The sequence below is a fragment of the Cyprinodon tularosa genome, unplaced genomic scaffold (genome assembly GCF_016077235.1).
Source record: "Cyprinodon tularosa strain WSP-4 unplaced genomic scaffold, ASM1607723v1 ctg435, whole genome shotgun sequence".
Lineage (NCBI taxonomy): Eukaryota > Metazoa > Chordata > Actinopteri > Cyprinodontiformes > Cyprinodontidae > Cyprinodon > Cyprinodon tularosa.
This window is the reverse complement of record NW_024039158.1, coordinates 1,390,409-1,403,776: the sequence shown is the minus strand read 5'-3', so window position 1 is coordinate 1,403,776 and position 13,368 is coordinate 1,390,409. Positions and strand designations below refer to the sequence as shown.

At 38.1% G+C, this 13,368-nt stretch overlaps 1 protein-coding gene across 2 annotated transcripts in view; it reads right to left on the bottom strand.

The window, feature by feature from the left end:
• The window catches only part of adcy2b (adenylate cyclase 2b (brain)), a 96,280-nt gene extending 83,991 nt beyond the window's left edge, over positions 1–12,289 (bottom strand). The window contains exon 1 of one of the 2 annotated variants that reach the window (XM_038299820.1): positions 11,478–12,289. In XM_038299820.1, the coding sequence (XP_038155748.1) occupies positions 11,478–11,741 (264 nt within the window). In that variant the 5' untranslated portion in view covers positions 11,742–12,289. The remainder of the gene's footprint in view (positions 1–11,477) is intronic. The other variant, XM_038299819.1, reaches the window with a different exon arrangement.
• Positions 12,290–13,368: the final 1,079 nt, after the last annotated feature.

Sequence of the window (13,368 nt, the reverse complement as noted above, 5' to 3'; positions counted from 1 at the left end):
GCGGGAGCATATCCGCATTAACTGCGACACATGCAGAGGACCTGGATTCTGAGTATAAATCAGTCTTAACAGAACAGAATCAAAACAAACTCTTTAATTGTCTCAGAAGTTACACATTTTGTATTTAAAATTGCAGGTTTGTCTCAGTGATTGGAGGTTGAAGGTGGTTATTTCATCACAATTCGTCCAAGCTGTAAGTCAGCAATTTGTATCTATGTAAAAGAATAGTGTTTTTTATTCATTGCCAATGATCTGAATCATATTTTTCCCTCAAATAAAATCATCTATTTCAAACCTGTGATTTTTATTTACTTTGGTTATCTTTGTCTGATATGAAAACATGTTTGATTGTGTGATAATATTTAAGTGTGACAAAAAAAAGGGAAAAGCGGTGGAAAATCTGAAAGGCTGTAAATACTTTTTCACAGCCCTGCTCTTTTTCAGAAGAGCCTCATGCTGCCAATGTGGTTTGCCATTTCTTTGCTCATTTACACAATTTTCAAACCTATAAATTTACTAGAAATACTAGAAATCTGATGGTGTCGGAGGTAGCAAATAACAAGTGAGTAAAAAATGAAACCCTCCAGCTGGCTCCTTTTATGATTTGGAAACTATGCAGTAGCATGCAGGTAATGATGAAGTGCACTACCAGGTAACAAAAGAGTTCTCTTTCTCCCCTCTTCTGAATGTGTAAATTACAGAGCAGATGCAAAATCAGAAGGCACAGAGCTTCCATACGCACATCAGTGGCACTTTCACAGGCCCAAACACCCACGGAAACCATTTTAACTTATTCCAAGTCATGATTACACTGACGAGCCCAGGCGCTAAAATTAGACCGCCGCTGCGTGATTACATGTCATTTTAAAGTAAAATGAAAACCGGGGGTTTGGTATTGAGTTCTGTTTGATTTTGCCCTCATCGAGGGTTGCTAGCAGATGAAGGAGATGTCCCAGAATGCATCTTGAGTTTGTCTCGATCGTTCTGACTGATATCTGACCTCAGCATTTTGAGGATAATGCAGAGAGCTCAGTTTATCTTGAATTAAAAATAAGACTGAAGCGGTTTGCAGAGTACTAAAGTAGCAGCACTGTGTAGAAGACGTGATATGAGTCACAGTCTGGGAAGGAATCCCTAAGGGTGTCGCTGCTGACGCCACAGCAGCTTTACAGTGAGGAGACCTGAGCCCAGATTGGATCCTAACAAGAATGTAAGCAAGACTGAATCCTCTACACATCCCAGAGGACGATTTCAATGACGAGCACATTCCTTTTGCATCAAAGCGGATTTACTGAATGCACATACATTCACAGATGTCTCGTTCAGGGAAGGGGGCAGATTTTTCTGTGTTTTTAGTGGAGGGTGGGGGGGCATTCACTCATTTGGGAAAACAAAAACTAAGCATCTGCACTTTGCATATTTCTGATTGTGGCCCCTCTAATCCGCTTAATCCCGCCCTCGACAATACCGTTTAAAGCCGCTTCTCCCGTCATGTCACCAAGGCAGGGGGGGCTCTGCTTGCCTGCCACATTGTGCAGCATTGTAACCTAGAACAATCAATTCCTTTTTTAAGCCAGCCTGCCTCATCCAGCTATTATAGGGAGAGGAAAAGGGAGGATAGGTGGACATAGTAGCGGCACAAAGTAAAGCACATGTCTTGCAGCAATCGGACAAAAGCAGCCCAAGTTTAAAATGTTAAAAGTTGAAGGGAAGCAGACAGCTGGCACAGCCATGTATGCATTCTCTCACTTTTCTTGTTGGGTCCCTGTTGAATATTTATTGTGCTTGATGAAGCTGAGCTGGTGGCAGATTTCTTCAATCTGTTTTCCTCCCCGTTATGGAATTCATCAATAATCAAAAAGCTTTTCCTCAACTTCACCTTTTGCAGCCGAGATAAATTTAGACAAATTCTCCTGAAACCACTCTAGATCTAAAGGACACCAAGCTGGGAACTAAAAGTATCATAAACATTTTTTTCCTGACTCGTACAATGGGAGGATTTGCATGTGAAAACTAAATATTCTGCTAACAGTTTTACTCTATATGAATAAAGCATGCATCCATCTACTGAATATAGAATACAATTTATTTTTTTTATTATTTAAAAGTAAAAATGTACATATTTTTTTTATTATTTTTGCAGATTTTCCTCCCAATCAGTACATCAGTCATTTTTTATATCTTTCCATTGTCTTCTTTCAATTGTTTGCTGGAGTTTTGGCCCATTCCTTCTCACAGAACTGTTGTAGCTGAGTGAAGTTTCTCACATGTTTTCCGCCTATAGGTTTTCTATGGGATTCAGGTCGAGGCTTTGTGATGGTCTACCACAAAATAAGAACTTTGCAGAATATCATTGACTATATCTGCTCAAAAGTTAATTTCCTGGATTATGTTATGAGGTGTTTCTTAAATATATATATTTATATTTAATATAAGTGATTTTCTCCACTGTGAGATCAATAAAATCTATCTGATATTTCCACTAAAAGAAGTGCAACAGTGAGAGGTGATACTATCTGTGGGGATAGTTTGGTGAGATTTTAGTAGATAGGAGTCAGTGGCAGCTAGTTTAGCCTAGACCTATTGTAGCACAGTATTTGCCAAATGATTAGAGGAAGGTTGTTAGTAAAGATATGAAAAAGATCTTTTATGATAGAGGATTCTTTCCCCCTTCGACGTGTGGGGGGAGGTTCTGTGGAGCCCAGTGGGTCAGACCTTATCAGTTCAACTTACTGGACTTAAGGCATTAACTTAGCGAGGCCCGAAGCCTGCACTGTCTGAGCAACAGAGGACATGATACCTCTCTATGGAGGTATTTGTTTCAGTGGATGTATTTTTATTTGAACATGGGGCTATGATGAAAACCAGAACCCAGGAAGTCAGAATGAATACGAAAAAGTTCCCAGCAATAGCCAATCTTCTACCACTTAGGATGGCACCAGACATGTTTGAGACAAATGTTGCAGAACTTAAAATAAAAATAAAAAATCTCACATTAAAATGTAAAAGAAATTACAGTAATCTTAGATAAGCTCCCCTTAGACCCAGACAATACAGTTTATCTGCAAATAAGGATTTTGGGGTGAGTTACACTTTAAAAAAGACAAGAATTGGAAAAGAAAAGTCCAAATAAAAGAAAAGTAAAATTAAAATTAAAACACTTCTAAATAATCACTGCTTTTCTTTTTTTTTTAAGTTACAGCAACTATATAATAGATTTTTGCTCATGACTATCGGATTATTGAAAGTGATATTACTGAAGATTAATCCAGGAGAAACTCTTAAATTACCAAGCCTTGGTGACTCTGCTGTAAATCCCAAAGATAACACATTTTGAATGACATAATATACGTACTAAGTGCTTAAGCCTCCACAAGGCGGTTGTTTAAACTATATTAGCCAAAGCTTTAGCTTCAGTGATCATGAGAGGGATGAAAAATCTCTTGAGTTTGATATGAGATGGGTATTAATCCTAAAGACAGAAACCATAATCCACAGTGGATAGTATTTTAACCCCAAAGACTTCCTCATACACAGTTTTTGTAGACTTCAACTTTAAATATTAAGGCATTTATTCTATGGGATTTAAAAAAAAAATCAACCACAAGCCCACTGTTATTTTAAATAAGAATCATTTAAACTTTTCAATCTTAATAGATAACGGGTTTTTATTATTTTGCTCTTCTCTGTGTTGTTAATTTTTTGTTTAAACAGGATAAAATTACTACTACTACAAATAATATTGCCAAAAATAATGTAAAGCAAGCAATTTGTTATGCAAAGCCCTTAAGAAAGTCCTTATGAAGACAATGCTGCAAAATAAATCATTTCAATTCTTCCTCTATAATTTACAGCAGATGCTTTTTGCTGGCCATTAGGAATAATAGAAGCCCAGAGTACCTCCACATTGCATCAATCTTGCATTGAGTTCATACATTTGCATTTTTATAGTACTGCTGAAGGAAAAACACCAAGGTGTCTGAAAGGTTGTGAAGTCAGAGCTTTCCCCTCTGCAGATGCAAAAAGTGATAATAACGCTAGCAGGATAATTCAAAGGTGATTTTTCAAAGGAAAGCTTATGATTTTTGCTTTTACAATACTATTAAAAAGGCAATGAATGAGTAATATATGCACTAGATAACTATCTTGGCTTCTTCATTTCATATACATCTTGAGACATTGGTTATTTCTAGACAGCTTAAATCACTATATAAAAAACTGTTGAGTTAGGCAGAATTTATTTTATTTCTTTTTTTAATTAAAGCATTAAAGGTTCTCTTTAATGCTTTAGCAGGACTTGGAAATATGGAAAATCTGGAAATCTTTCCTGTTTGCAATATGTGAATTTCAATTTAATTAAATTTGGTTTATTATTATAGAGCCAATTCACAACACATGTCAATAAAAATGGTGCCCTGTTTGAAAGAGCTCCTGGGTGTGACTGAATGTGTGCATTGATGACTGCAAGTCATCTTCTGCCTCCATTTATCTGTTTACTACAGTGAGTTGAATTCATGTTAATCTGTATTTAGAGACATTTCAATTAGTGGAAAAAATTGCAGGGGGAATATTAAAAAAAGTCAAATCAAGGAAAAATTTTGCGACCCCCATACAGTACCTCTATGGACCCCCTGTTGAAGACCTCCTTCTTAAAGCATCAGTGTAGCTTTGATAAACTCAAATATCTCCACTTTTTTGCACCTGAGCCCTGCCAACATTTTTTGTGAGACCTGAGGAAGTTTATTTAAACTTTTTAAGGGTATCTTTCTTAACTATTAATATTTTCATCTGCCTGTTTTTTTTTGTTGTTTTTTTTTTAAAGCTTTTAAATTGTGATTAAACATTCAGGCCAATTTCTAGTTTTAATAAGGTTTCTATATCTAAACAGTGTTTATTGATTCTTTTTTATCCCTGAATTTTCAACCTGCTTGGGGATCATTTTAAAAGGATGGTTGATTAGCGACCAGGAGGATGATATTGGTACATGGAGCTGCCGTCAGATTTAGTTATCTGGACATGGGAGGAGGTGGAGGGAGGATTTCCATCATCACAGCTGTTTGCACATTTAACCACAGAGACCCATCAGTCCTGAACCGGACATTACACTGTATCCATCAACCTGTTAATGAGCTGGAACAAAATCTGGGGTTTTCACTTTACATTAAAATCAACAGACTGCAAAACTAAAAAAAAATATATATATATATAAAATAGCAGTGCAAAGATTTGACAGTGGCAGAGATGAATGCAGCTGTCAACAGAAAGTAGCTTTGTGATCAATCACACAAGTAAGAGGAACTATTTTAGTTTTGCAGAGTACCATTATCAGATGTTATGTTGACCTCAATTAGGCCGTCAAATTGAGTTTTAAGATGCCATTATGTGTGCATGTTGCCACGTAATTGCAGGGATTGTGTACTCTCACATGGGCACATACGCCAGCCTTACATTATGGCTCATGAAAGCTCAGAAAAAGCGCAACAAAAAAAGGGAGATTATTCCTAAAGATTGCAGATAAGCTTGTGAAGGAAATGCGAGACTTCCTTTGACAAACACACCCGAAGGACACACACACGCACACACAAACGGACCCCAGCACAATGGGTGGTGGCGTCTACCTCTTAAAAATACCATGTTCACCCACTCGTGCCCTGATCTGCGGAGAAAGATAAAAGTGCGCTGCAATTTTAGAAGCATTAGTGCTGCTTTTGCTCGTGTTTCTGCCGGCTTGCTGATAAAGCCAGAACCCTTACAACAACATCCTCCCCGCCTCCCCCCGACTCCAAATCCACAGCCTATTTATTCCTGCCATTCTTCTGCAGCAGCAGTAATAAATACACACATCTCACCAAACAACCAATTCATCACCCCAGACAGGCCTATCTGTTATTATTCCATAGAAACCAAAAGTGATAAAATGAGTCTAAACCCCTTGTAAACAATGACATGATTATTGAGAGAGATCATAGTCACTATGGCCCAAAAAGTAAGGTAGAACTTGGTGAATGAATGAGTCCGTTTGCCATAAATGGATGTAAAGGGATTGCTTTGGACAGCAGTTCTCCCAAGAGAAGCCTGTCAATTAGGAATTAAAGTAAAAAAAACTTCAGGATTGTTCTCCAGGTGCAACGCTGACACCCCATGATGCACACACGGAGATGACAAAACAAATCCACGGCCCCGTCCTTAAACATCTAGCAGCAAAACAATCAATTTGAGATACCAACAACAACAGCTCTGAGTGGCCCTTCCTTTGTGAGGTTATTTCATAAAACACAAAAGCAGCACTCCAGAGACAATAGCTCGTGTTTGCGGTTGAGTGTTTGTCGCCAAACAACACTTTTCACTCGACAAAAGCACCGACACCCACACAGTGGCGAGCTCAGCTCTCCTCTCGCTCTTCAGATCCACTCTGCAAGGCTGTCTTTGCAATCCAAAGTGCTTCAGATCCACTTATGGCGCCGCACATAGCCATACACGAGGGATGCCATCGGCCCCTTTGATCAGCTCTGTCCCGTTCAGTCCCGTGCTAAAAGCAAAACTGTAGTTCATAATGGAGGCTGCGTGGCACACAAGATGTTTAAGCGTAATAAAACCCAGTTTTTCCACATTGTTAAAAAACAGTATTGTTAATCCTAACAACTCACGCAGGTCTGGGTCAATTCCCCCTTTGCTGTTTAACACCTTCATGTTATCCTGTCTTTATCACCTACATTTATTTTTTTCTCATAAATGAAACATTTATTTCACACTTATTTACTCAATTTACATGCAAGTTTATTACTCTTAGTATTAAGTATCTTACTTAAATTTTGAGATATATCTTAAAAAGGCCTAAATCTCGCATTTTACACTAATCAGTTAATATATAAGTTAGGGATTTATTATAAACTATGCAGATGATGATTCTAGTCCAGGGTTCTGTGACCTTTTAATTGCAAAGAGCCATTTTACCCAAAGCACAGAAAAAATTAAGCTAATTTAGTCGCAAAATATTACATTTAAATAAAACACAACTTATTATTTATGTTTAATATCTGCAATAGGAAATCTGTTTAACCCTTTAGCACCAAATGTATCATATTCAAGTTTTTAAGACGTTATATCATCAGTGTTATTTTTGTTCTTAAAAGAACTGATTTATACAATAGGACACATGCAGTAAACAGAAAACCCACAATGAGTTGCAGAGAAATACCAAATGAAAAACGAATGACACAAGTCAATTATCTAACTTCAAAATAAAAAAAGCATTTTATCCTTTTTAAAATGTGAAATGAAAACATTAGTTCTGACAAAATGTAACAAATATATACATATTTTTAATTATTCCATGGTTTAGGGCTTACAGGGTTAAAATAGGGGGCAAAAAAAAAGTTTCACTAAGAGGAAGCATTGATTTTCCTCTTTAGGATACCATTTTATATAAAAAAATAAACTTTCCAAACTACTCACAAAAACATATTCCTGGTACTTTGTCTTTCTAAAGCATCTATAGCTGATATTCATTAATATACTGTATTCTAAACCATTAATTGTTTTTTTTTTATGTTTTAATAGCAGCCATTGTCGAGGCTCTAAGGAGCCACTTGTGGCTTCAGAGCTGTAGGATGCAGAACGCCGCTCTAGACTAAACCAAAGCTATTTAATTAACTCCTGCTGGAAGATATAATACCGTGTAGTTATAATCCTTCATTACCTCACAGTGGAGTATGAGCAGAAGCTAGAAAATCACTTTGAACCGTCGGCTGTCAAAGCCAGGTATGAACTCATGCAGGGATGGTAGTCCTTCACACAGATAGGTGACTTTATGCAACCCGTACTTCATCCTTAGACATTGGGCAATTATGGTTAAGAAAGAACACCAATGTTTTAAAGAGCAACAATAAAAAAAAAATTTTTTTAAATAGACTACACTGGTTTACTTTGTGCAGCCCCCCCTCCCCGACCTGTTGTGACTACTTTCTGCTTATCTGTATCTATTATTGTTTTCTATATCTATTATCTTTTCTCACCAGAAGACTTGATTTGGGCGTTTTATCCAACTATCACAGAAACTAAGAGTGGCTTGTTCAGCACAGCTTTAATTATAAACCAGCTGTAAGGGTTTGAAAGCTGCTGCTAAATTTAGACGTAGTTAACAATGGTTTTCTGCTTCATACCAGCACTTAGATCATGTTCCAAATCTTTTGTTTTTAAAACCTCTGGGAGTACTGGTGTATGGAGAAGCTGTTGTTATGTATTTTTACCCATTATATCATAAGAATCTCCTACTGCCCAGTGGCTGACAGTAAGTCTATCAGCTATTTTTGACTTTTTTTAACTCTAAGAATGTATTTACTGGTTAAAGTCAACGTTCTGATACTAAATATGTGCAGCAATTTTACAATGATCTCGATCTTCAATAACCTGAGGTTTCATTTAGCTTTTATCAGGAATATGTTTCAACAGAAATCCAATTTCAACTAATTCATTTTATAAACTTAGATAAGTAACTCTTCCTATATATTGCTCATAAAACAGAGTTTTTCTATCTATTATTACTGCGACCTATCAGCCAGTGCTGATGGATGCAAATGTGCTACAGATAATCGAGGGATGTCCTCCAGCTGCTTGGATGTTACTTCGGAGTCGTTGTCGAAAGCAAATGTCTGAACTTGGTAAACATTTTATTCAGACTATAACTCCTTGGAATAAATCAGTGAGATAACAGACTCTCCTGAATACATAATGTCACATGATCCCGTTCTTCTGAGTTAGAGGATGTGCTGATAATGATGCTTCACAATCTGGAAACAATTCAAGCAAAAGATCAGATGATGTCAATTTTTACATGCTGCTTTGTTAGGCTTATTATTCCCCATAAATGATCATTGAAAGAAATAAAAATCACCTAGCAGGAAATAAATGAGTTATTGTGAGTTTTGTGAAAATCAACCAGTTCCTTTTTTATAATTACTTAATTAATTGTAGAAATCACAGAAGGTGCAACACTTAACTAAAAGGTGATTAAGAACAGCCTCTCCATCTAATCCAGCATTTAAGGCTAAAATTCAGAAAAAACAAACAAACTTAATCTGGAAATTGTGACATATTTTGTTTCATTATAGAGCTAATTTATGATGAATGTGGGTTAAAAATTAAGCTCCCCCTTAGACTTATGAGTCTAAAGTAAAAATTCTAGGAAGAAGTTATGGAGAACCTATCCTGTAGGTTAAAGGGGAGGGTAGTCCTTACAGTTTGAGGTCAGCAAACACTTTAAAAGCCAGCATGTGTGCCAGGATGAAAGCATTTCTACCATTACAGGAGATATGCAGGCTGCAGAGGAACAAAACATGATAATCACGGGCCTGAACTCAGCCCAAATCTGTCTTAGCATCGATACTTCAGCAGACATGGGAACGACGTCTGCAAAGGATTTTAAACATCCCTGTTTCTAAACCAGAACAAGTTCATCTCTACAGTATATATTACTACAACAGATAGTTTTAAAAGAAATAACGCTCTTTGTTCCTTATCTGATGCTGCACACTGCCTTCCAGCGGGTTGAAAGATGATCATAAGAGCTTTTACTTTAAAAGAATAGAAATTGACTTATTTGGAATATGCCTGAAAATCACTAACAGTTCAAATGGGCTCACTGGAAATCAAAATATCAAATAAATTATTTGAAACTAAAAGAAATGCAGATTTTTATTAAATAGTATAGACACAAGGGAAATTGTAAATATAATTGTTCCTGTTTTTAGAGGATCTTAATATCTGACATCTTGCTTGCATTTTTATGCAAATACTATGAAGAAAAAGTGGTGTTTTAACACCTCATATCATAACGATGTCATACCGACATCAGGGAACCTGTTAGTTGTGAGTAGTATCTGACAAAAAAAAAAAAAAAACAGCAGAAGAAGAGCTTTGGAGTATTTTCAAACTTTATTTTGTCTCTGAGGAGCGTATGTCTATAACTGACATACAGCACAGATGTTGTTACATTTAGAGGGGAAGTTGGGCTAGAATGAAATCTGGAGTTTAACAAAGCAGAGCATCAACCTCTCTGTGATTTAAGAGCTGCATCGGCAGCTTTTCTGCATTTTTTACCCAGGACCCGATCCTGGAAATTAATGCAAGATAATAAATGGATGTCCTGTATTTAAGTCACACACATTTCTAAGAGATGACATAGAGTAGAGTTTTCCAAACATCTCTTTTTTTAATCCACCCAATTGTACCAGAATGGGCTCACGACCCAAACTATTACGACTTATAAAAATATATATTAGCATAATAAAAATAAACTACTGAATATATTTTTATGTCTAAGTGATATTACCGTTTGTTTATTGACATAAATGAGTTCCATCTTTATATTATTTAGTATTTATTGTAATTTCTATAAAGTACCCATTGATGTTGAGCCACGATCCCAACTTTGAAATCAAAAACATTGAGCAGCTTAAGTTTCTTTGGGCTGACAATGATTTGCGCTCCTGAAGGTGTTTCCATTTTAACCAATCATCTGTTTTTTTCAAACTGGAGGTAATATTAAAGCTTTTCGTTTAACCTGCCAGACCACCTAACTGAATCTAATAGAGAATATGTAAACGGAGCTAAAGATTAGGGTAATGGCTAAGAGCTGTTCCAGCTTTACTTTTAGTTCGCATCAAATAAAACACAAAACAAGAAAGCAGAAGAAGAAGTTATAAGTACATTTCTATACATTTTTAAGGAATGCATAAATAATTTTAACATTTTATTCATTCTTCAATATAAACAATAGTCTTTTGTTAAAAAGATTCACCTTTAACATTGTCTTATCCTTTGGGAGATGCTTGTTTTGCTTCATATCAAAAACAGACTTATTTATCAAATGGAAATGAATCTAAATCTGCCATGACTAAAGGGTATGAACCCAACTGTATGCTAGAAAAGTGCAAACGTTAAATATGAGAATTTTAATATACAAGTTTTATAACTGTGCATGCATTAATATTCAGGAACCTTTGTTGTTATGAGAACAGGAAAAAAAAATGAACTTGAACTATTTCATTCAGGGGGTGTCAGTTTAATTAGTTTAAAAAAGTTACTTTTGACATATTCTTCATTTCCAGTTCAAGCTTTTAAAGTAATTAAATCTTGTTTTGATATTATTTTAAGTAAATTTTTTGGTTTGCTTTTGCTTTTTGCTCTTTATTTTTTATTTTTTTATTTTGCATTTCAAAATTAAATACAAACCATTTCCATTTGGCATTGCTAGTTTTTTGGACCAAAAAGGGAATTTAAATAGCTTGCAACCTAAAATATGGAAATAGCCTTTTTGCATGCAGGCAGAATTGTTCTGTTTGTTTTCTACCTTAATCATCAGGCTTCAGCTCCTCCTGACCTCCTAGCCCTCGGCTTGACTACCACACCTCTAAAGCGCTGTATGGACACCTACTTCCGCATGGACACACTCACACCTCACCCAAATACACACTCACCAGTCCTGACGCGAAGAACACGGCCAGCAGCGCGAGGCAGGTTCCCATGACGATCAGCAGCAGGAACACGATCAGCGGATGCTGCTGGCTCATCCTGTAGTACGACTCGTACAGCCAGTCCTGAGGCTTCTCCACCTCGAGACACATGTCGCTCTGGAACCCGGGGCAGCCATCTCCCAGGCTGTCGGGCCCCTCGGCCCCATCGCCCCCATCGCTCTTCTCCAGCAGGTAGCGTCCACGGGTCCACAGAGCCTCCTGCCACATTGGGAGAAGCTGCTGGGAAAGAACGATGCTGCTTTCTCCCTGACAAATACGACCCAAAATAAAAACAGTGTGGACAGGAAAAGGAGGAGGACAAGCAGAGCCTCCGCACCCTTGGACTGTCCACCCCCCCCCCCCTCCTCTTCCTTTTTACAAAAGTTTCCTCAGCTGCTACTTATCGATGGGCAGCTGAGTTAAAGAGAGAGAACTTTCTAGCTCCTGCAGTTTCCAATGCATCCTCTACTGCTCCTTCTGCTGGAGGTCACAAACTGAGTCAGGACAGTGTGAAAACAGATCTTCCTCCTCCTCTTCCTCCTCCTCCTCCTCTCAGTAAAACAGGGTTGTTTGCACTTCGAGGAAGGAAGATGAGGCTTCAGCTTCTTCCTCTCCCCCCTTCAGCTTCTGCTTCTTGTGTGCTCTTTATGATTGGTCAGGGTGATGGAGAGCCGGCAGAGCCCTGCTCAGCGCTTTGCTCCGCAGCCGCGACAAAGCAGCGTGTAACTGTGCTGAGGTGCAGATGAGGACTGAGAGAGGGAGAGAGCGTGTGTATATCTGGGAGGGAGGATAGGAGAGTGAGAGGAAAGAGGCTGTTCCAATGTGTTGGAGAGAGAGCTACTGGGTAAAAGTGTGTGTGCTGGGGAGGACGATGTGTGTCTGCAGATGAAAACTCAAATTGTCTGGGTAAAGATGTGGGAGAAAACAAACATTTACCGCCAGGTGAAGGACAGCGTGTGTGTACACGTGTACGGGTGTGTTTGCACAATCTTGTGCAAAAGGGAAGTGACCCAAGACACCAACCGAAGGGAGGAAAAGTCTGAAGTTGGCAGAAGTGAAGGCGGGAGGAAGAAGAAAAGTATGTCATCATGAGATGTGTGTATGTGTGTATGAAGCAGAATGAAAGTGAGTGAGAAGGGCTTTGGCAGCTGTGCTAAACCAAGAGAGGCAGCTAAGAGCAGAGGGACCGAAGAGGAAAACGAAACACCACACCGGCAGCAGGGGACAAGATAAAAAGAGAGGTAAAAGAAATGAACCACACAAGAGGAGGAGAGCGGGAGGGAAGAGGAAGAAGAAACAATGTCAGGAAGGAGGATACCTCAGGAGACAGAGTGTGGGAGGAAGAGAGATCAGAGCTTCAAACAGAGCGAGGGGTGGGGTGGTGGTAATGAGTGAAAGTTTGGTAACGTCTGGGGATAAAAATAAAGATCCGACGAGTCCAGATCCCAGTGTTCCCTTTCTTCTCCAATCCTTAATCACTGAACTCCACTTTTCCCCACCTTCAATGTGCCACACGATAAGGCTAAAACGAGGCGTGACAATTCCATCTCACTGTGCCAGATCCCCCAAATTTCCCCTATTTGTAGAGAATCCACAGAGTCTGCAAGCAACAAGCACACTGCAGGTAATGTCAAACACAGCACATTCGACTGAGAGGTATTTTTGGAAACTGTAGGCTTTACATTTTCAGATAAAAGCTGACTGTGTTCAGGTTATTATCCTGTGTTAGCATGAAGGTAAAGAACATGTTCAAAATAACAGATGATGTTGTAGTGACAAGAACTGTCAGCTAGAGTTAATATTCTAGCTGCTCTGCAAGCAAATGGGAGAAGTTATTGAAATTAAATGGACTGCG